At 48.1% G+C, this 20,838-nt stretch overlaps 2 protein-coding genes across 2 annotated transcripts in view; both read left to right on the forward strand.

Annotated features, from left to right (window-relative positions):
• The first annotated feature begins 1,250 nt into the window (after positions 1 to 1,250).
• On the forward strand, positions 1,251 to 14,838 carry Fam180a (family with sequence similarity 180 member A). Its single transcript, XM_055602120.1, has 3 exons — positions 1,251 to 1,523; positions 12,612 to 12,712; positions 13,742 to 14,838. The coding sequence occupies exons 1-3, from the start codon at positions 1,448 to 1,450 to the stop codon at positions 14,084 to 14,086; spliced, it is 522 nt and encodes a 173-aa protein (XP_055458095.1). The 5' UTR covers positions 1,251 to 1,447; the 3' UTR covers positions 14,087 to 14,838.
• Positions 14,839 to 18,815: 3,977 nt separating this feature from the next.
• Positions 18,816 to 20,838, forward strand: part of Slc13a4 (solute carrier family 13 member 4) — a 42,214-nt gene continuing 40,191 nt past the window's right edge. The window contains exon 1 of the mRNA XM_055602096.1: positions 18,816 to 19,530. Within this exon, the coding sequence (XP_055458071.1) occupies positions 19,432 to 19,530 (99 nt within the window). The 5' untranslated portion in view covers positions 18,816 to 19,431. The remainder of the gene's footprint in view (positions 19,531 to 20,838) is intronic.

Genomic DNA, 20,838 nt, shown 5'->3' on the forward strand with positions numbered 1-20,838 from the left:
GTGTCTTCCTTAATTACTCTCCACCTTCTTTTTGAGACACCAAACCTGGAGCTTACAAGTTCAGGCAGACTGGCTAGTCAGTGGACCCCAGGGATCCTCTCCCGCTGCTGTGCCTGCGTCTTTCACGAGTCCTGGGGACCAAACCCAGGTCCTCATGCTTACATAGCAAGCACTTTATCAGCTGGGCCCTCTCCCGATACTTTTAAAATGATGATATATTTCCATTTTGAAGATGTAAAAAGATTTGGCTCCTGATCTGGGCACAGTACAGTGAGGTTCCGTGGCCCCGCAGGTCATGTGGCAAACTTGGTCCTTGGTGTTGCAAGGTTAAAAAGTAATAGAACCTCCAAGATAGGGAGTGAGAGACCTGGTGAAAGTAAGTCACTGGGACATTGTCCTTGGAAGGCATTAATGTAGTTCTCCGGGACCCCCTGGTTGGTTACCTGAAAGGGTTTTGCAAATAGAGAAAGCCTAGCCCCTGAAGGCTTCCTGGATCACGATGAAATCTCTTCCACACAAACTTCCCCATTAGGATGTCTTCTGCCATCAGATCCAACCAGAACTGTATGGAAGCTAGTGTCATGTTCTTGGCCCTCCCGAAGAATGAGCTAAATAGACTTCTTTTCTTTACAAATTATCTAGCCTTAGGTATTTTGCTATAGCAATGGAAAGCACCTCATAAAAGTGTCATGGATGTGAACCGGAGCTCATCCCTAGCCTCCTGAGTTATCATCTACATAGATTCACAAGGTCATACCTATTTTCCATGCCACCTGTCCATTTGTGCCCCTCACGACCTGCTAACTCCCCACCTACCCAGAACCTAGGAACAGCACCAGACCCCAAGAATCCACAAGTCTAGCTCCAGGGAAGGGTACAGAGGCACTCCACCCCAGAACTCCAATGACTATGCTGTCCTACAGGAAACTCTGAGCTCCACACCAGCCCCACTGTCTGCCAGGCAACCTCCCAGCTCTTTCTCCAGCCCTCGGTCCTGGCTCTGAAGTAGTATGTGTGGACAGGGAAAACAGCCAGCTTCTCGCCAGGCTCTCTAACAAGTTCCGCGGGTCTGTTTGTTAAAGAAAAATTCCAGTGGGTGCATCCAACACATGGAGCTCAAGTACAGAAATTATATTTATCCAGCCCACTGCCAAAGAGATCACATGCCCTGTGAGTCACTCCAGATGTGCTCAAAAACAGAGCCTCTGTGTGGAAGCCCAGTCCCCCAATCCCAGAGAGAGTTAGGTTAAGAGAGGTACCAACTTCTGTCCCACCCAAGAGGCAGCATCCACCTCCACCCTGTGGAGCCAGGGAGAGGCCCTCGCTGCTTCTCTAGACAAGAAAAGGCAGTGAGAACTCTATCATCCCACAGAGAAGGACACGGGGCCCACCTGCAGCTCCTGGGGTCCCAGGGGGATAGAAGGTCAATTTTTCGCCCTTCTGGAAGATGCCCTGGAAGGCCCTGATGATCCTGCTGCTGTTCTCCAGCACCCAGGCCACAATTCCCCGCAGGTGGAGCAGGGGTGAGTCGTTTTGATTCTTGTGTTCCTCTGGTGCTCATTCATCTTTCTTGAATAGAATTGTGGATGTGCAGTGGAGTTAGAGGGAGGAAGGAATTAAAAGCCCTGCTTCATAAGCCAACTTTGCTAGCGCTTTGCGCTTCCTGGCATGCTCCCTCTTGGTAAAAGGTGATGGAAAATGACACTGGAAAAACATCAAAGCCGCTGATTTGGGAGCCTGATGGAGGCTGAGAATCCATAGGGTTGATCCTGCTGGTGAGCCAGAAAGAACTCTTGACCATTTCAGAGGATTGGGACAGGTTCTCTCCAGATCCCTGCTGGCTGCTACTGCTAGGACAGACCTCTGAGAGGAGTGCCAAATTCTGCTGCCTGTGTGATGGAATGGTGACCACAGGGAATGCAGGAGGCTGCTACCTGCGGGACTAAAGCAGAGAGCTCTTGGCCACATTGGCCAAGAATGAGCTCTCCAGGCTACTGTAGATGCACTTTTGCAGCCAGGTAGGGAGAGCTGTGTGGTGGCAGGTAAGGAGAAAAGAGCCATTGGGGACATTCAACCAGCGTGCTTGAGCCCTGACACTTCCACTATGCCACCATGGAAAAAAGGAGTATACACAAAAGGTTTTCTCTCATGCTGACATCTTCTCGGCATGTCACTTCTCAGAACAGGGGTGGTATCTTTGTTCTGGGTCTGGCTGTGCTTGGCAGGCCCTGGGAATATATCAAGCCAGCTAGTTATCACTATCGGGAAATGAAGAGCCGAGAGTGCTCCCTACCCCGTGCCAGTCTGAAGAGAAATCTTTCCACTGCCTAAATTCATCTGAGTTCATGTTCCCAGAAAGACCTGGAAAAACAGCATTCCCTCAAGGCAATCCAGAAGCTCTTTATAGAGACCGATAATGGGCTGAGGATTGGCCTGGTGACGTGGAAGTACCCTTCCTTCTCAGAGACAATGTGGGGGAGGGAAAGAGTGGCCTGAGCAGCAGAGAAGAAGCATCTGCAATGGAAGAGAGGGGGTGAAGGCACTTATCATTTATTTCGTCCTCTTTGGGCTTAAACATGCTGTTAGGGACTGGCCAGGCCTCCGAATAGAGCCAGGACATAAGTGTTGCTGAGATGGGAATGACAGACTTTTCTCTCACACAGACACCGACATGGACACACACACACAGACAAACAGACACATACACACCCACACCTGCCTGCTCATCACCTGCATAGTCTTAATTTAAGGGAGCACTTGGGGGTGGAAAGCAGAAAGATTTTAGAATGGGATTCTGTCACTTGTTCTTGTCACAGTGGAACACAACTTAATTTGCCGAAGGACGCAAAGGTATCTGCTCGTTTTAAGTCAGTGGCTGTCAGGAAGCCAGGAGACGACTGGATATGTGACAAGGCTCATAAACACTCCTGCAAGGACTCAGAGATTTCAGTTCTTCCTCTAACGAGCCAGCTTCGTGATCTCTGGCAGGCTCCTAATTTCTCAGGGTGTTGTTAGCAGAAAGCATTTTGATAACCACAAAACTTGCCCTCACAGGGTTGATTTGAGTGTCAGATTCAAAACTACACTTTAAAAATGATGAAACACTATATAAATGTTAGTGGCTACTTATCACTAAAAAGACAGTATTCATCAATGAAAAGCTGAGGCTCTTAGCATGTAGTTGGGTTTTATTTTTCCTTCGTCTTAAACATTTTTTTCTAATTACAAAAGGACACAATTCTTGTCACTTTTAGATTGGCTCAGTTGATAGAATGCTTCCCATGCAAGCTCAAGGACCTGAGTTACCCCAGGTTCCATGTGAAAAAGATGGGTATGAGCAAAGCCGACAACCCTGGGCCCAGGTGGTCCTGCAGAGACTGGTTAATCAACCAAGGACCATGCATGGAGAGAGCCTAGACCCTGCTCAGATGTAGCCCATCTCAGTCTCCTTGTGGGTTCCCTAGTAAGGAGAGCAGGGGCTGTCTCTGACATGAACTCAGTTGCCAGCTCTTTGATCAACCCCCCTCCCGCAAGGTGGCCTAACAAGGCCACAGAGGAAGAGGATCTAGACACTCCTGCCGAGACCTGATAGGCTAGGGTCAGATAGTAGGGAAGGAGGACCTCCCCTATCAGTGGACTAAGGGAGGGATATGGGAGGACGGGCCAGGAGGAGGTGAAGGAGGGGGCTACAGCCGGGATATGAAGTGAATAAATTGTAATAAATAATAACAATAAAGAAAACAATTTAAATTGTAAAACAGAATTTAATTAGTGAACACTTTTCAAATGCAGAGGCCAGTCTATAGCCAGAACTTAGCAAGAATTAGCTGCTATTAAAATGATTTGCTCAAAAAATAAAATAAAATAAAATAAAATAAAATAAAATAAAATAAAATAAAATAAAATAAAAGTGGGTATGGCAGCCTGTGTTTGTAATCGTAGCGCTGCTGAGGCTGACGCAGAAGGACCCCAGCGCTCACTGGCCCCCAGCCTAGCCCTGAGGGCAGCATTCTCAAGGCTGCCCTCTGCTGCACAGGCATGCACACATGCACACACTGGTACGTGTAAATACACACACACACACTAAAAAGATTACTCTTTCCCACAGTGTTCTCCCTTACTCCAGCCCTGAAGGGCCACCTTACTTTCAATGGATTCCTTTACAAAGTTTGAGGGGAGCCCCGCTTATGAGACTGGCTTCTTCCACTCTGACCCTCCCTCCCAACTGTACCCCCCACACACACACGCACATGTCGTCTATATGGAAAGAAACCCAGAAGGAGTTCACCCACTGCCTGGCAGCCTTCTTCCCCTCCCCCTGCCTCTCCCTCAGAATGCTCTCTAGGATTCCTCCCAGGGTGGAGACTCCACAGCAAGATCCAGGACTGCCCAGCCCTGCCTACCAGCAGGATGGAGTCTCGATGACTCACCTGTGGTTGCTGTGGTTAACAGGGCCAACCCGAGGACGCCGGCCCATACACACACAGCCCGTGTCCTAGCATGCCCCATGTCTTGTCAGAGCGATGCTTGAGGGGAGAGGTCTTGCCTGACTCTAAAAAGCTAAACAGTGCATACATAATAAACAATAACCCTATGTTGCTATTAAGTGCTTATAACTATGTCTGTTTTTTACATTTATTTGTATGTATATATATATATATATAAATCCATGTGCCTGTGTATGAACACGTGTGTCCACACTTGAGGTCAGAGGGCAGCTTCTAGGCGTCAGTTCTCTCCTCCCAAGTCAGGCTTGGTGGCAAGCACCTCACTGCTGAGGCCTCACACCACCTCCTAAAGTATTTATTTATGAAGCAGTTTAGTAAAGAAGACAGCCCTGAGGATTAGTGGGTTCTCACTTTCTGTTGTGTCTGAGTTGTGTTTGTCCTTGCTCTTGGGCGCTCTGCCGGGAAAGAGTAATGGCTGGCAAGAGTTGATGCTGATCTCTGCACCTTTGCTGAGCACCCCCTGCAGGTAACCACTCACGGGTGAGGAACGTAGAGGGGGAGGACAAGAAGGGGCAAACCCCACATCACCCTGTGAGAAGGCTTGGTAGATCTGGTCCCATGTCCATCTGAGATGAGCCCCGCTTCCCCGCTCTTCTCCTTGCCGTTGCTCCATGCCCCTGTGTGGAGCTCTCTAGTCAAGGCAGCTCCTCTGCAACGCTGCCTCGTAGGAACCCGGTACAGACCCTGGGATTGTGGCTTTCCCCGAACAGCACTAACTTTCCGAAAGGCTGGTCCATGAGCCAAAAAGTGAGTGACATCAGAATCTGGCAGATCTTTCATAAGCAAGAACATTTCCCTTCCACACCCAGAGCTGCCTCAAGGATTCATTCACAGCACTGCTGTACTTTGGCTCAGTGTGGTCTGCGGCCTTCATCCTTTCCAGCAAGCTCTCGGGTGCAGTGTTGTACATGGCTGACTGGACTCTACCGGAGGGCTCTATACAGAGCAGTGGGAACAGGAAGACAAAAGGCAGTTTTGAACCAGGATCATGAAAAGTCAAAGGTCAGACTCCACCATGAGCTAGCTTCCTCCTCAGGTACCTTCTGGCTGCACTCGAGGCCAGAGTCCGCAGAGGATAAAGCTTGAGGAGATAGCAACTGCCCTGCTAAGATAAATGAGCAGCATTATCTTAGCTGAGCTGGAGCAAGGACTCCTTACAGATAAAGAAAGGGGGTGGCACAGACCAAAGTCAGCACTTCTTCATAGCCAGGACCAAACCGGGAACTTCAAATGATGATAGAGTCCCTCTCTTGCAAAGACGAGGATTTGGTAAAGCACTGAGAAGAACCAAGCTCAGTGACAGAGTAGGTAGTGTGTATCCATAGTATCATTTGTCCAGTCAACAAACAGTACCAGGAACAGCCGATACTAGGAATACAGTGATGAACACTACAGACAGGTGCCAATCCCACAAAGAGCTGAGAGAGAGGGACAAAGACAAGCACACGAATAAGGAAAATGTGCAATTTGTTGGATGGCAATAAAGTAAGGGCAGAGGCTAGAGTGTATAAAGGCTTATCATCCTAAATATGGTAGTCACAGAAGGCCCCATTGGGGGAAAGTCACAAAAGACCTGAGAGGTGAGGGAGGGAGTCTTGCAGTCACTACAAACTTGGGGGCAGATATTTCAGGGAGAAGAAACAGATAGGCCTTGAGACAAAAGCTTGCTGGGTGTGCTTAGGAAACAGTGAGATTGTCTGTGGCTGGGGCCCTGTGAGCCAGGGAGAAGGGGGATACGTGCAGAGCTGGTGGGGACTCTGATCTTGGAGCACCTGCTACATGTGAAGGCTTTTTTTCCCCTTGTCCTCGGGGAGGGGGGGTAGAATAGAACCAGGGAAGGAGTCAGGGGTGGGAATAGAGACACCATTAGGAGTGGTGGTCAGGGTTAAAAGACTGGGAGGCTGTCGGGGTATGGCAAGACATAGGTAGGTTCCTAATGAGTGTGGAAAGGGCCATCACCAGAATCTAATGTTTAGTTGGATACAGGAGGTCAAAGAAAGGGAAAGCCATAGCTGGTGGCTGAGCAACAGAGGGAGATGGAGAATTCTGGGAATGACACAGGAGATGTGTGTGAGCACATGTGTGTGACTGTGGGAGAATGCATGTGTGTGAGAGACTGTGTGGCTGGGCTGGTTTGCAGATGAGAGGGAGTGGGAGACAGGATGGCGGGCTCAAGTGAAGGAAAGGAAGAAAGCAACTACCAATCCCCACAGAAGGCTCCGGGAAGAAGAGTCTGCCTGGAAACCTAGGAGTGGAAATCAGTGTAGTAGCGAGTGTGGCAAGGAGAAGGTGGCAGCACATATCTTGGCAAGCAGGCACAGGGGAAGGAAGGGCATTCGGGGTGAGGAGGAGGTGGAGACACGGGAAAGACACAGCTGTGTGTCTATGGCTCCCTAAGATCCAGCGCAGAGAAGGAAATGAGGGGTTGAGGAAAGAAAAGGCTGAGTCGCTAGATCTCTGTCTGTGTGGAGGCCTCATGCACAGAGAATGTGACAGCCACGGCAGAATGGGAGGCGGAGGGTATGTGTAAGAAGCAGGTGGCTGGCACGAGGGAGGAACTAAAGGTGGGAAGAAGTTATCTGAGAAAGTACGAGCAGGGGAGAAGGCAGGAAACCCAGGGACAGCAAATTAAGTGTCTATGTGACAGGGATGACTGAGATTTTAAAATACAAGGACTTAATTCGGTGATGTGTCCTCCAAACTCAGGCAGGTGTGCAGACCTGGAAAGGTGGTGTGAGTTGAGAGGTGGCTCCATGGGTAAAGGCACTTGCCACCAAAGCCTTGTGATCTGAGTTCAATCCCTGAGGCCCACCTTATGGAAGGAGAGAACTGACTTCCACAATTTGTCCTCTGACCTCCATGTGTGTGTAATTTATTTAAGGATACATTTCATAGCAAGCACACGGTTATTCAGAAATGAAGAACAACCAGTCTTGGGGCAAAAGGAGCATTGTCTACCCCTGTCTGTGAGATTGGACTTTGGGGCCTACAGAATGGGACATCGTCCTCCCAGTGCTATCTCTAGAAAGGTCTGGACCAAGGTTTAAACCACCATCTTCATCTCTAAAATAGAAGGTGGGGACGTACCTCTCTGTGGACTCGTGGAAAGATGTAGTCTGCTGATAGGCACGCAGTGGAGGCACTAGGGTTATTGCTAGTACATGAACATCAGGCTTTCACAGCTTCTGTCTGAGAGCCAATGGGGTTTCTTAGCAGAGGTCATGGACACTGTAATCAATGAGTCACCAGCTTCTGGATCCAGTTTCTAAAGTAGCTTGATTCACCTGGTGTGTGATCTTAGCAAGTGAGATCATTTGCTCTGGGCTGGTTGGTCTGATGTGTCACAGGTACTCATTTGCCCAGGAAGAAGGGGACAGTCTCTGTCCTCATCTCCATTCCAGCCTGTACAGCAGACTCTAAGCAAGGAGACCGGTGAATTCCAGGTGTCCCCAAGACAGATGCATGGAGTAACCATCGTGAGAACAGTCACACCCCAAAAGAAACTTCATGATTGGGCTGGGTCAGGAGCACTAGGGAGAAGAGCAAGCAAGTAGGCCAGGCTTACCCCACCACACACAAAATGTACACAAAGCCTGTGACTCTGAGCAAAGCCTCCAGCAACCTTCTTGTTTGAGACCCAGTGGTCCTGGGGATGTGGTGTTTCCATTTTCTCCCCCCACTTTCCCCTTCCCTCTGGTGGGAAGAGGATACCAAGCTTGATAGTGGTTGGCCTCACAGTTCATGGAAGGCTCACAGTAGCACCCATAAATCAGGGTTGCTGTTTTATTCAACATCTAGTTGTTCTTTTTAAGTCATTCCTATTGAGCCTGACTTCTGAGCCTTACAGTAGGCAGAGCTGACGGGAAATGAGAAAAACTCACTTCCTATTCCTGGAGCTGGCAATCCTGAGAGCCCTTTCCAGGCATGCAGGGGTGGGGGTGGGGTGCAGGGTGGAAGCCAGCAAGGCACTAAGTGTGCAGAATGTACAAAAAAAGCCTCAGAGGTAGCTACGTGCCGAGGGTGAGCAGGAGAGGATTCCTAGGGAAACAGGACTGTCACCCAGCGATGTGGAAGCAAAAGCCTCGTTTCAAACTTTGTGTATGTTTAGCTCAGACACAGTCAGCATTTGTTTAAGCCACGGGCATTTTTGGCAAGATTCAGCCTTCGACATTATGAACCAGAGCATGGGGGCGGGGGAGAACCGCACGTTAAATTTTCACCTCCGTGTTTTGACGCTGCCTGGGTAGGCGGAGCTACTTCTCACTGGCTACCTCCAGCATCTCCAGGTCTTGCCTAAAGAGTCGTATCTAAGCGGTTGTAGAGCCACTGAGATGCCAGCCTAAAGTAAGATACCCTCCAGCAGCCTTACCCCCTTGCCCTTACCCAATGCACAGGGTCAAGGCAGCAGTAGAAATATGAGCTGTGACAGTGGCAAGAAGTGGAGCAGTGTAGGAAATGGGAGAAAAAAGGAAGGAGGGACCCATCTTTAACATACCTATGCTCCACCTGGACAGTTGTATTTGTGAGCGCCGGGTTTGACTGGGAAACCCTGCCTCAGAGAATAAAGTAGAAAAGTGATCAAGAAATATTCCCAACCTCAACTTTAGCCTCCCACATGTCTGTGCGTGCACACACATGGACACACACACACACACACACACGAAAAGGAAAAACAAGGTATCTGTGTACCCCACACACTTTCCACACAACCATCATCCTAGTCTGAAGGGCTAAGGCTACTCCTAAGACTACCAGTGTCATCATTAGGCACGAGAATAGCGGCTGCTAGGAATGACAACATCCACCATTATGCTTGGTTTTGAATGGGGAAATGTTGAGAACTAGGGGTTCCCTAAGGTAAGAAAGATGTGTCCTCAGGAAAGGGACTAAGTGAAGCAAGTTCAGCCTAAGACTACAGTAACCTCCCTAGGGAACTCCAAGGTTGCTCATGATCATGATGATGGAACAGAGAGCCCCAGCCCGACTCCTCCATCTGTGGGAGGGTGGCTATTTTTACGAGGCTGACTACTGCCTATAGCACTAAGGAGGAGAGAATAGGTGCATATTTAAATTTTTCCACTAGGAAAGATGTTCTGGAGCTAAAAAAAAAAAAATGGTTCAGCACTTAAGAGTCTTGCTTCTAGCTTAGAAGCAAGTTTCTGCCCACATTCTGCCTTCTGCATTTACCAATAACTCCAGTCCAGAAAACCCAGTACACTCTTCTGGCCGCCTTGAATACTGACTTCATGTGGTATACATGCAGACAAGCAGGCATACAGCTATACTCTAAATAAAATGCATAATTTATTTTAAAAAGCTGTGACAGAGGACAAGGAAGAATTAAGCTGGAACTGAGCTGGGCTTTTCCTCCCTGAGGACTGTCTCTAGTGGGACCAGAGATGGTATGCAAGCTGCCAAGGGAGAAAACCAATCAGCAGTCCCACCCAACTACAGCTATGCCTATGAACAATAACAAAGGCTAGAACGACAGGCTATTCCTAGAGGTGAAACAGTGGCACTTTGGCTTGGGTGTAACCAACAACTATCTAAGTAGACGTAAGGCCTGCTCAGACGGAAGAAATTCTGCCCAGTACTGTAAGCCTGGCCTGCCTCTTGTGACTGGTGAGGCCATGGGCCCCAGAAGGGAACCAGCATATTTTCTAACTGCATTCTAACCACATATCCTTATCCTCACATAAAAGTTAGATCTCACCCAGTATAAAGAAGATTCTCCTTGAAGCAGTTAGAAACCATTAGAGAAAGCCACAACTGGCCAAAACACAGAGAACAACTAACCAAACTGATATGTAGAGAGACAACAAAACCCCTTCACTTCAGGCTCAAGGGAACATCTCAAAAGAGGGGACAGAAAGATTCTAAGAGCCAGAGGACAAGGATAGGATGTCTTCTGTGAGACAGAGTCTTCTATATGTGACCCAGGAAATCCCAAAAACATGGTTGCCTAAAGACCTTAAACACAACAACACAACTGCCAGTGTGAGTGGGGGAATTCTCACAAGGCTCCACCCACAGAATAACTACAGGCAAATGCTAGGAGAGGCAATAATACCACCCCCGCAGGAGGTTAGCTGGCCCCAGAGGTCAACCCTAAACACGTATGAACAGCACTAAGGGAACTCAGCAAGTTCTGTTTATAAATGTATGTACATACATGTATGTACATATATATAACTTATAATTAAAGAGTGAGAGAGGATGAGTGTGAGAAGGAGTGGGAGGAACTGAGAGGAGCTGGAGGGAGGAAAAGAGGAGAGACTGATGTAAATAGAGTGCTCATGGGAAAGTCTCAGACACTAAATTTAAAACACAAAGATGTTCTGGGAGGAGAATTGGGGGAGTGAAGTTGCCCTCAAGTCCTAGCTTGAGTCTCCTTCAGCCCCTCGTGGCAGGAGTAAAAGAAAGGCTCATGAAAAGGAGAGTAGGGAGATGGGCAGAGGGCAAGGTGCTGGTTGTACAAACACGAAGGCCTGAGTTCAAATTCTCAGCACCCCTGTGAAAGCCAGGCACGGCAGGATGAGCCTGTAGCCCCGGAGCTGCGGGATGGGGACAGCAGGAACCCTGGGGCTCCCTGGCCAGCCAATCTAGCCAAACCGGGAGCCCCAAGTTCACTGAGAGACTCCATCTCAAAACATTAAGGTGAAGAAGTGACTGGGGAAGACACACAAATGTCAATCTCTTGATTGTGCCCCACAAGCAAGTGCACTAGCACATATTTGTAGACATACATGCACACACACGAACACACAGAAATGGCTTTCTCACTCCTTGAACTACACCAGGTTCCCATGTTTCATTTCCTACAAAGAAGATAGAGGCAAAACGTACACCCTACTGAGCGCTTTCACCCGCCTCTCCCAGACTCAAACAGGAAGCACAAAATCACATTCCCCGGCCCTGAGAAACTTGTGGCGATGGGTCACAAGAAACTACTGTACAGGCCATTTTCTCAGCAAAGCTCCATCCAACCACTTTCTATGAAGTGGGAGATTTCAACAGCAGGCTTTTCAGGAAGGTCCCTTTAGGTTGAGATGTCCTTTTATCGTTGCTGAAGGAAATCACTCTGAAAAGCTTTACACTGCCCCCTGCCCTCCTTAGCACCTGACGATAATGCACTGACCACAATCAGTCATTTTACTCACAGCTCGGAGACACCACTACCAAGTAGCGGAGTAACCACCAAGAGCTAGGGAGAGTACAATTGCACCACGTCACAGGGCCATAGCACAGCTGTCTGGTTGTTACGTTTCTTTCTCTGGTTCTCTAAAGGTCATTATTCTTTTCTACCCACAGGCTTGTCAATAATTTTTGACCAGTGTCTGGTGCACAAAGGGACTAAACAGCTAGCAGGGGCTGTTTGAGCCAGTCCTGAAGAACTGGGGTTTTCACAGTCATCCTATGGTCAACGATATTCTGCTTTCTCCTTCACTCCTCCATCAGTGTCTAGTACTCTCGATCCTGCATCCCGCTAGTATCCCACCCATCTTCTCCCAGCTTCCAAATGGCCTTGACGGTGCAGAAAATACACTGTTGAATCAGCTGGAGGAAGCTCTGAGCTCTCAGCCAGCTGGCCCCCTAGAGCCCAGTGCGAAGGTCTTGTACAGCCTGCTTCCTTTCCTTTGTCATCTGTCTAAAGATCCTTGGCATCTCTGCTTCAGATGGCTGGACTAGCCAAAATCCCAATCTTTGACGATAAGGCTGCAGTGCAGCAACTATAATACTGACTGTTTTTGCGCAATCGGGTGTGCCATGTGTTAGGCAGGAGTTTTAGAGTCTCCCTTATGGGATTAGTAGACTCTGCTTTGCTTGCCTCTTTCTACTTTGCCTCATCTGCTTTGTTTTAACCTAAATTTCCTAGTGCAAACATAGCGTAGGCAGATTTTTCAGTTCCTTGGGTGCTTCTGATGAGCTCCTAGTCTGACATGCCTCAGAGCTTTCTGAGGCACCAGAAGAGAGTCTGTCGCCTTGCCTCACCTTAGATCCATCCACCTTCAAGATACACTTGAGGGCTGCCATCAGGGTTAAATAGAAAGGGGTGGCCCATGTGCATGACAGCCCCACAAATCAGTCTCTTGTCACTTCCAGCTCCACTGTTCCCTGCTGCCCATCGGCCAAAGAGGTCCTTGTCACTGCCACTGAATCCAGTCCTACAGTCCTCCCTGGAAGAGGTGGAGCTACTCTATGAGGTAAGTGGAGGGAAGCCATCAACCCAAGCCACCCAGAGACCTAGACTCATTCCTGGAGGGCATAGAAGCTGGCCTATGCCTACCCAAGGGATTCCTGGGACCACCTCACCCTTTCCATGTTTTCTGACAGAAATGACAGTATTCAGAGTTCAGTCCAGGCATAACAAGAGGTGAGGCTTATCCCATAGGTGTCACTGCCACCACACCCAGGCACAGAGTGGAAGGTCCCAAGTGAAAGCTTAGGGCATCGCTCATCAATAGTGTCTGAGCAAAGCCACACTGGGACCCAGGCAGAGTGGGGTCTGTGAGGATTTGTCTGCTGTAGAGAGCTGCTGTCTGGCTGCCTCACTAACTCTTCTAAATTTCTAGAAGCCTGTACTAGCCCATGGACTCCCTTCTCTCACTTACTCCTGCTTCCCTGAGGCCCCACTCCCCTCAGCATGAGGTTAGCTTCTCATTGAGGTCACTTGGCTGAAGCCCAGAGCTTTAATTTCAAGATCTAAACTTCAGCCCATTGGCCAAGAGTCTCTGAGCCCAAATCTCAACTGCTACATGGAGTTTAAATGTAACCCCCCAAATTCCCTTCCAGCTCAGACATTTGTGGCATGGTGAGGCCAGGGAGGAACTTTCAGACACTTCCCTGGGCCACGAACTGCCAGTGCACAGGCCCTGCCAAGCCTTGAAGATGAAGGTCACAAATCAATGATTCAGAAAGATAACAAGCAGTGCCATGGAAGGCAGAGGAGAGCAGACAGGGGACAAGACTTAGGATGTGGAGTCTTTCTATTCTTGGAGTAGTTAGCAGGTTCCTCGTGGCACTAAGCAGGAATGAAGATGGTAGATACAGCCCCTATTCTTGCAAGCCAGTGACATATGACATATGACATATCTCTGTATCCCACTACCCACCAGCACAACGCACTGCATTCTTTAAATTCCCAACTTCTGGTTATAATTTTATCTGTGATGGTCAGTTTATACTTGAGAAGATCTGGCCTTTGCTTTTCCTTATTGCATCTTTTCCCACAGCTCTTGCTGGCTGAAATTGAGATCAGCCCAGACCTGAAGATCTCCATCAAGGATGAGGAGCTGGCCTCCCTGCGGAAAGCCTTGAACTTCCACTCGGTCTGCAATGGTGTAATCCCCAAGCGCATCCCAGACATCCGCAGGCTGAGTGCCAGCCTGGCCAGCCGCCCTGGGATCCTCGGGAAAGAAGACTTTGAAAGGGTAGCACTGACCCTGGCCTACACGGCTTATCGAGCAGCCTTCTCTGATGGGCACCAGAAGAGCATCTGGGCCCAGTCCCTCACCAGCCTCTTCCAGGCCCTGAGACATGACTTGATGCAGTCCTCAGGCCCTAGAGTGTCTTCCTAACAGACTGGTTCATGCTAGGACCTTGAAGCAGGGGTGGGCACACACAGTTTTCCAGAACTTTTATCCTCTACTCTACTTACAAAAGTAAGAAAGTATGTACTACCCACACAGAATAGCAAAGATAAATGAGTCATCCCAGACTCTTCTGTCTCTTGTCTTCCAGACACACATATCTGACCCTTGATATAATATTACCCAAGCTAAAAGAAAGGGCTTTTCAAGACCTCTCCAGAGGCCAACTGGTCTACCTGGTAATGAGCAGAGGTCTGAGATACACTTACACACACACCCAAAAGTAAGAACTGAGGATGGAGTCTGGGCCGGAAAAGACGTTGGTGGACAGATTCCTTAGGTTCTAAGGGACCTGCGATGAATGAACATTTTCTGCCAGGTTCTATGATAAATACAACACAAGGCAGAGATACATTCAAATAAATATGCCAAGAAAGATATATTTGGATTTCCCCGAGCCAGTGAAGAAGAATCAGTATTATGGCGGCTCCCTGGCTTGACGCCTTTTCTGAAGTTATTCTGAGATGGAGGAAATAGGAAGGACCATGGAAGTGCCCTGTCATTTGAACATGGAAGCCAAGCATAGTGCTGTCCTAATGAAAGAGGTGACACCACGATGTTTGTTTGTCCTAAAGTACCATAGCATTGTCAGTGATTTGGCTATTCCTGATAAAAGTCACTTTCAGATGACAGATTGCTTCCTTTCAAATGCTGAATTTTTCACTTTCAAAATGTTTGTTTAATAGCTATCCATTATTTATATTAAATAATTACTGATTGATATTTAAATTGTATGTGTGCAATGTCTTCAGCCCTTGTTTGATAGCTAAATTATTTGAGACATTCTCATAAAGGAGGCAGACAACCCCCAAATCCTTCTCTGTGAAATGACTGCAGTCATCTAGCAACTGTGTGGTTCTGCAGGAAGGGCCTGTGTCTGTGGGTCTGCTGAACTGTTAGAAACCCCTCCTTCGGCTCACACACAAGATCCAAGCAAGCTCTATCCATCCTGTGTGGGGTCCTGGGGTTCTCTGCTGGCCCCTCACATCCAGGTCATTAAAGCACACTTTTTATTGTTACCCATACACTGGCCCCTGCTTGAGTGGCCTGGCTCTAAACAAGCCAGGCTTCTTCACTTTCTGTGCTGAGGTCATAGGTGTGGGGAGTGAAGCACCTGGGATCAGGATGGCTTTTCCCCAGCACAAAGATCTGGCTTCTTTCTCCTCCCGGGCTCCAGCTGGATTCTGGGACCCTCACAGCAGTAAGTCTGATATTTGAGCATGATATTTAAGCATGATGACTTTGAATTTTGCCAAAACCTTCCAGCAGATGAGCTTTGCCTGCATGTTCTAGCTGCATGATCTCTCTGCAGAAGTACTAAGATGCAGGAAGAAGGGATTTCTCACCAGACCAAGTGTTTCATCCTCAAATTCTCCTGCTTGGAACAGAAATCCTCAGTCCTGTTCTTTCTCCTCCTGAGTATTCTCTTCACAGCTCCCAAATCCAGTTTCTAATGCTGACTTTCTCCCTCCTTCCCTCTTCTTCATGTTTTTGCTCTCTCTCTCTCTCTCTCCAGCCTCTCAAAATTTCCCCATATCCTCCCCTCTGTCTATCCCACCCCACCCATACCGTTCCCTTTGTTTCCTACAGATATAACAAAAGTCAGCATGCAGACACAGTTAGATTTTGCAGAGTTGGACCCATAATCCAATAGCCAACCTATAGTCTGTGTGTTTTCCTGAATGTGGAGTGAGTGGGGACCAGCAACAACTCAGCTCCTAGCTACTGTAAAAAAAACCCTCAAGGCAGCTTTGCCTCCACCTGGAGACTTCACCAGATTCATCCTTGTACCCAGGTGCCTGGTAGAAGACCCAGCTGTGGGCTGGCTGCCTACCATGCTGTAAGGGCAGCAACTTGGGGGAGGGGACTAGAGATGTGTGAGGAGGAAAATCATTCCAAGGAACATTGGGATCAATGGTAATTCATTCGCCATACACACGACACACACACTCCACACATACACACCCCACTCGCACACACAAATTAAAGGCACTTTATATTCATAAATTGGGACCTGAATTTTTGTAGCAATCAATGGCTTAAAAAATGCAAAAAGGACATGACCTTTTAGAGATTAAACAAAGACTCCATTTTCAAAGTAGCCTAGATTCTTAAATGTCACTTTAGTCTGAAAAAAATACAGATTAATTTTACACACAAAAAAGTTTCATAATATTGACATCATTGATATGTAAAATCAAATATTATGTTACTGCCCAACAAAATAATTCCTCCCAAAAACAATAGCCCCACTCTTTGCTCAGTGAACAACAAAGGAGACAGGTTTGACACAGACTCTCCTGTTTTGCCTCCTGAGTACCCACTCTTCACATGACAATCACGTTTTGGAGGGTGAAGTTTTCTGGGGAGCCTTGTCTGTGACTCACAGAACCTTCTCTGTCATTTCCTCAATGTCTGGAAATTCCTTGTGCAGCTGGGATGCCCACAGCTGTCTGCATCTCTGGTGTCTTGATGAGGAGCCTGTCAAAGCTGATACTCTGTATCAGCTGCCTCACCTGAACTTAATTGAGGAATCAGATCTCGACTCAGTCAGACAAATGCATGTATAAGATGAAGTGGCAGCTAAGTGACTCTGTAGTGTCGCCTACTTTCCCAGCCCATCCTACTACGTATCCTCTCCTTGCCTTGTGCTTAAAAACATGAAACTTGACATCATAGCTGCGTTGAAGTATCCAAACACTCGTACACATAATCTTCACAATGCCTTGTGCCTTCTTATTCTTTTTGCTGAGGGGTGTGGCTCAAACCCAGGACCCCTGCCCACAGGGCACGTACTCTGACAGTGAGCCGTATCAGCAGCCGTGCACAGTGATGCGTGACAGGCCTCTGAAAGGTTTCCATCTTGACAAGCCTTGATTCTACAGCCTTTGAACTTTCCTCCTGGTTCTCCCTACACCAAGGCAACTTTTTCTACCAAGAGTTCAACTACTTTAGCAGAACAAGGTAAGTCACACCTCTATTCTCAGCACTCATGAGGCTGCTACAGGAGGATCCCCATGAGTTAGGGGTCAGCCTGGGCTACATAGTATGTTCCGAGCCATCCTGGCCTAAAGAATGAGTTTCTGTCTGAAAATATTTTAAGAGTTTGACTCCTTTGGATACCTTCTTCACAGGGAACCCATGCCACACTCCTTAGCACTGTATTCTGGAAAGTGTTTTCTTCATGTGGAAAACTGACAGGCCAGGGGAGCTGCCAGCCTTGCCACACCACTTGCTTTGCTTTGTTTTATTTGACAGATTCCACCTATGCTGTAATACAAATGGCCCAATCGCATTACTAAACTCACTGGAATCTTTGCTACCTCAGATTTTCTCACAGAGGAATTCGAAGCAGCTCCTGGATTTGACAGGAGACATTCATTTCTACAGCTGTTTATTATTATCCAATCTCTCTCATGTCTGTAACCAAAACATCAAAGGCATGTGGTCTTGTTTATTCTGCATTTCCAAACCATCACAAAAATGAGGCCAGTAGTAGCTGAGCTAGCCTGTCTTTGACATGCAGGTAGCAATGACTCATCATGACCCATCTTACATTAGCTAGATGACTTCAAAGATCTGTCCATAGTTTCACTAGCCCTGAAAATCAAGGAGAACTGCATTTATGAGGCCACTTCTCTGGGAACCCTACTTTTAGTCCAGGGGTCTTCAAAGGGCTATGGCTGCAGAGCTTACAAGGTACCCAAACCCTGTGAATTCAAATGAACCATGGATCCCCAAGCTCAGGCTCTGCAGCTCCCAGATAGACATAATCTTGCCAAGAACCATCACTTAGAAGAAGTTACGGTCTTTCCTTTCTCATTTTCTTTTTCATCTTGTTACAAATCCATATGTCTCTTCTGAAAATGAAAAAGAGAGAGAGTGAGAGAGAGACTAACCATTTCTTCAAGTCTGTAAGCAGGAGAAATTCCAGGTCTAATGACTGATGAGCCTGTTCCCATTGCCAGTGTGGCCCTGCACTGTGTCCCTCACCAGGGCTTCCGTGAAGGAAGACCTCCTGCTTCCTTTTTTGGTGAGACTCAGAGAGGTGCATGGAGCCCCACTCCCACTGGCACCTAAACTTTTCCAGAGCAGAGGGAGCCTTTCTCTTTTTCCCAGGCATTCCAGGGTCTTTCCTTCAGGCTCATGCTTCCCGCTGGCTCTGACCCTTCCATCCCACCAATGTCCAAGAAACAAACTTTGCCTGTCAGCAAGTCAACACCGTTCAGTCCAGGACACATTTCTCCAGAATTAATGTCCATATTCTCCCTGCCACCAGATGTGCCACCTTCCTGAGGTGGTCCCACGCTTGGAAAGAACGCCACAGTGCTGGGGAAGCAGGATTGGGCTCAGGGTGCTGAGCAACATCCAGCCCCCGGGATGCTGGAGAAATGGAAAAACAAGCTTCAGAAAGCCGCCTGGCTTCTGCCAAATCAGCAGGCCCCCGCTGTGGCCAGTCAAGGGCCGCCTTCAGATGCGATATTGGCTCATTCCTTTCAACTTGCTGATAGGCTTTGAAAGCTGGGTGGAACCACTGCCCTGTGCCAGCCTCCCCATTGGTTAAGGAAAGTTAAAGGTGGGCCTCCAGCTAGTTTTAGTCCTGAAACAAAAAGGAATGTCTTGGAGATTCTTCCAGACTCCAGGAAAACTATAAGTAGGAGGCCAATTTGAAGGGAAGAAAATTAAACAGAGTTAAGGTGTCAGGTCCAGAGAGAGAGACAGAAACCCACCTACCCATTCTGAGGTCTAAAAGTGCCTCAGACTAACTCCAGTGCCTGCTTTAAGGGAAGGGCTACCAGATTTTTACCAATAGTCAGCCAGGTCAGAGGTAAAACAGCGGCTGCCCCCGAACAGGTCACCGGAAAGAAGAAAAGAGACTATTTTTCTTTTTTAAAGCTTTAAATGACTCTTCAAGGCTGACCAGCAGCTGCAAGCTCATTGCTTGCAAGGGCTTTTGCTGACCTGGAGAATGAGGCCACCCTCCTGTTAACGCTAGAGAGAGAACCCACCGCCCCGGTGTATAACCCTTACCCAGGCTCCTTTTCGATGGCCATATCACTATGCGGCTCATTCCCACCTAAGGCGGAAGGCAAGGAGCCCAGCTTTCCGTGGAAACTGGGGACAGCCACGCTGCTTTTCTGCTCAACCGTACCAATGAGGACTGACTCTCGGAAGCCGGGAACGGTGTGAGAAGTCTTCCTGGACTGCGAGTGGGGCGGTGTGGAACAGAGGAGAACGCAGGCCTTCGAGGACTCGGTCCAGACAGGTCCACCATGGGCTTGCTGCGGGGACTTCTCCAAGCAAGAAAGCTGCTCTTGGTCATCTGTGTGCCGCTGCTGCTGCTGCCCCTGCCCACGATCTACCCCACCAGCGTAAGTAGCAGCGTGCTTACCCTGTCAGGGCTTCAGGGCAAGTCGGGGAGCAAAGGAGGAAGGTCTGAAGGGAGTGAATGCTTGTGGCCACCCCAAAAAGACTTCATGGAGACTTGGATGAAATTGTCACACTTTTCTGGAAGAGACCAAAGTATTTTCTTCCTTAAAACCACCATTTCCAATCCCCTGTCTCAAGATGGCTCTCCCAATTCTGCCCTCCCGCCCCCATAGACTGGGAGTCCTTAGCTGAAATGACTGCAGCTCAACCAGGAGTGGTGGTTGAACCCATAAAAAGGACAGGCTGGGCAGCCCTTATTTCTCATCCCCTGGCTATCTTTATGTGATAGCAATTAAAATGCAAAAAAGCTCTTCACTATCAACCCAGAAAGAGGTGGGACTGGGATGGAGCCTGTCCAGAGTCTGCCATGGGTCGTGGTGGTCTCTGACGACCAGAATATGAAAATGGCCATCTGGAGCCTTCCTTGCAAACTCTTGGGAAGGGCATATTGAAGTTGAAAGCACAGCTTAGGCCGTTACTCTGGTATCATGCTTTTGGCCCTCAGACTATCTGCATCTTCTGTGTTTTCTTCTCTGCTCTTATCTAAAGCAACAAGAAAACAGAAATGCAAGCCCCAGAACTCCAGACTGTGACCTAATTTTAAAGCAGGAGTTTGGGAGCAAAGAAACTGAAGCTTCATTTGCATTCAGTCAGCCTCTTGGACCTTCATGGTCTCCCTTCCCTCCCCCTCTATCTCCTCACCTGTCTTGGGAGGTAGAGCTTCCCCCCCCCCCCATTCAGCTGGCCCTGTCCTTGAGACTTTAGGAAAAAATAAGCTAAGGCAGGTTAACTACCAGAATACCCCCCACAAGGTTCTGTGGGCGACTGGGTAACCAAGATTAAGTTCAAAAAGTTAAAACACAGGGGATTATCGTGGTCTTGTTAAATACAAACTGACTTAAATCTTTAGCAAAATAAATATTCCAGAATGCCAAGGAGGCACCAAATGACTCAGGTCTGAGATTAGCAGTGATTGCCAATGACATTTTTATAACAGTTAATTTTCTGCTTTGTCTACATAGACTTAATTGTTTTGAATTTTCTTTTCATGGTATTTTTCCCTCAATGTCAGGTTAGTTTAAGAAAATTCCCATAGAGACACATTACCATCTTCTACCAAGCAGTATTAAGGAAGCCCTGCCTGTCCACACCCCCGTCAGCCTTCACCTTTAGGGACCTTGATGAGTGCCCACAGGCAGCACAAACCAGGTGCATTGTGCTGCTTTTGTCTCTGGCCACTCTTCTACCCT

The sequence above is a fragment of the Psammomys obesus genome, unplaced genomic scaffold (genome assembly GCF_907164565.1).
Source record: "Psammomys obesus unplaced genomic scaffold, mPsaObe1.curated_primary_1811, whole genome shotgun sequence".
Taxonomy (NCBI): Eukaryota; Metazoa; Chordata; class Mammalia; order Rodentia; family Muridae; genus Psammomys; species Psammomys obesus.

Coding starts and splice junctions, on each gene's coding strand:
- Fam180a (XM_055602120.1), top strand. CDS start 1,448: ATGCCCTGGAAGGCCCTGATGATCCTGCTGCTGTTCTCCAGCACCCAG. Junction 1,524..12,611: donor TCCCCGCAGGTGGAGCAGGG/GTGAGTCGTTTT, acceptor TGTCACTTCCAG/CTCCACTGTTCCCTGCTGCC. Junction 12,713..13,741: donor AGGTGGAGCTACTCTATGAG/GTAAGTGGAGGG, acceptor CTTTTCCCACAG/CTCTTGCTGGCTGAAATTGA.